This window comes from Geospiza fortis, unplaced genomic scaffold, assembly GCF_000277835.1.
Source record: "Geospiza fortis unplaced genomic scaffold, GeoFor_1.0 scaffold396, whole genome shotgun sequence".
NCBI classification, from domain to species: domain Eukaryota; kingdom Metazoa; phylum Chordata; class Aves; order Passeriformes; family Thraupidae; genus Geospiza; species Geospiza fortis.
In genome coordinates, this window is record NW_005054345.1 from 5,367,851 (window position 1) to 5,370,632 (window position 2,782).

The 2,782-nt window shown below is 49.1% G+C and overlaps 1 protein-coding gene across 1 annotated transcript in view; it reads left to right on the forward strand.

Moving 5' to 3' along the window:
- ROR1 (receptor tyrosine kinase like orphan receptor 1) overlaps positions 1–2,782 on the forward strand; it is a 49,093-nt gene that overhangs the window by 44,344 nt on the left and 1,967 nt on the right. Inside the window, exon 8 of the mRNA XM_031058555.1 lies at positions 1,872–2,780. Within this exon, the coding sequence (XP_030914415.1) occupies positions 1,872–2,780 (909 nt within the window). The remainder of the gene's footprint in view (positions 1–1,871; positions 2,781–2,782) is intronic.

Here is a 2,782-nt window from a genome sequence, read left to right on the forward strand (position 1 = left end):
TGCTGGCACTCCCAGCACAGAAAAGCAGAAATTCCTGGAAGTGTTTGCAAATATTGACCATTCTCTTTCCTTTCGATTTGCAAGTTGTGTGCTGCAGGAATATTTTCATTTTATTTATGCTAATTCAGGATTTTCCCACTGGGAAAGCCAGCTCTCCCTGTCTCCAGTGTTTTGATTGCCTTTCAAACAATATTTTCAAGGAAAGGAAATGGAATCTTATTTTGAAAATTGATGTCAGCTTTGGGTGAAAACACATTTAAGCTTCGAGCTCCCACTGAGGCAGTTGTTTTCTTGGATAAATAGGAATGTTAGCATTTCCTCCAGTTTTAAGGGATTTTAATTACCTTCAAAAATATAATAAATGAGGGACATCTTGTCCTGGAGCTGAAGGAGAGGTGGAAGGGGTGGGTCTGACCTGCTGCCTCTTGTGTATTTTACACTTCCCTACATTTTGGACGCCCGTGTGTGACAAATACTTGTCAAACAAAAGCTGAGCAGATTTACAATAGCTCCACTCCAAATGAGCCCTTCCTGCCAAAACTTTATGACTTCATTTTCTTCCCCCAGTTTTCCACTCTGTTGGTTCAAACAGACGGACCCAGGCTCAGGTCAGACAGAGGTCATTTCACTTTCATTACTAAAATATAATTTACAATATGCCAGACCTAAACAAGTTTTAGCCTAAAGGATTTGGGTAATATAAACCATCTGTTCCTCAACAATATAGCTAATTTCCTGCCATCACTGTGCAGTCTACTGGGCTGCCTGCTTAAATGGCTTTATTATTATTATTATTATCATTATTATGATTATTAATGCAGTGTTTGTATAAAGTCATAAGTGATCAATACAATTAGAATTAATTCATGCAAAAACTGCTGTTTTCTATGATTATTTGAAATGTCAGGGGTTTTTTTCCCACACTGCCACTGGAAAGCTGGCCTTGCATGATTTCAGGAATGCAAATGCCAATGTTTACACTAATTTACAGGACCTAGATCCCAAACTCATTAACCTTAAATTACTACCTGTGGATTTACTGAGGGCCCTAAATGAGTGGGTTTGGGTGTTACAAGCACAAGTGGAAGTTGGGAATAATACAGGTTCTTTATGGCCCAGGAGTGAATATCTGCACACCAAAGGGCAATAAATGTTTAAAAGGTTTGCCTTTCTCCTTTGAGAAACTCACTGTCAGAGTTTCAGGATGGAACAGAAACAGACTCTGCTGTGCCTGGAAGGGTTAACAGAAAAGTCAAGGGAAAATTGGCTACAAGGACATGGTTTTTAAAACAAAATCATTTTTTTCCTGCTAAAACTCCAGGCCCTGGCCCAGAAAACACTTCAGCATGGACCTCTTAGAGCATGGGAATTGCCTCAATTCCTGAAATTAGTCACATTCAATTGGAAGTACAGAAATGCCCAAGGCCAAATGCTGAGATGCTGATGGTTCCTGAGTATATTTGGATCCAATTCTTGTTGTGGCTGACCTTGTGGAGAGGATGGAAGGGAATTCTTTTTGTTACCTTTGGGAGCATGGTGATCCCGTTTGGATCCCGGTGATCCCGTTTGGATCCTGGGGATCCCATTTGGATCTTGGTGATCCCGTTTGGATCCTGGTGATTCTGTTTGGATCCTGGTGATCTCATTTGGATCCTGGTGATCCCACTTGGATCCTGATGATCCTGTTTAGATCCTGGGAATCCCGTTCAGATCCTAGTGATCCTGTTCATATCCCGGTATCCCTTGGGCTGCCACCAGTGGGATCACTGCTCCTGAGCCACCTCCTTGGCTCCCACACATCCTGCACCGAGAGATTTCACTTTAAAAAGGCTGTTTTCAGCCTTGACCTGTTCTTGCTGTTTCTGTCACAGAGCAAAGCCAAGGAGCTGCCCCTCTCTGCCGTCCGCTTCATGGAGGAGCTGGGCGAGTGCGCTTTTGGGAAGATCTACAAGGGCCACCTCTACCTGCCGGGCATGGACCACGCCCAGCTGGTGGCCATCAAGACCCTCAAGGACTTCAACAACCCTCAGCAGTGGGCGGAATTCCAGCAGGAAGCGTCGCTGATGGCCGAGCTGCACCACCCCAACATCGTGTGCCTGCTGGGCTGCGTGACGCAGGAGCAGCCCGTGTGCCTCCTGTTCGAGTACACCAACCAGGGCGACCTGCACGAGTTCCTGGTGATGCGCTCGCCCCACTCGGACGTGGGCTGCAGCAGCGATGAGGATGGCACGGTCAAGTCCAGCCTGGACCACGGGGACTTCCTGCACATCGCCGTGCAGATCGCCGCCGGCATGGAGTACCTGGCCGCGCACTTCTTCGTGCACAAGGACCTGGCCGCCCGCAACATCCTGATCGGGGAGCAGCTCCACGTGAAGATCTCCGACCTGGGGCTCTCCAGGGAGATCTACTCGGCCGATTACTACAGGGTGCAGAACAAGTCCCTGCTGCCCATCCGCTGGATGCCCCCCGAGGCCATCATGTACGGGAAGTTCTCCTCCGACTCCGACATCTGGTCCTTCGGGGTGGTTTTGTGGGAAATATTCAGCTTCGGCCTCCAGCCCTACTACGGGTTCAGCAACCAGGAGGTGATCGAGATGATCCGGAAGCGCCAGCTGCTGCCGTGCTCCGAGGACTGTCCCCCCAGGATGTACAGCCTGATGACAGAGTGCTGGCACGACCTGCCCTCCCGCAGGCCGCGCTTCAAGGAGATCCACGCGCGCCTGCGCTCCTGGGAGGGCCTCTCCAGCCACACCAGCTCCACCCCCCCCTCGGGCGGCCACGC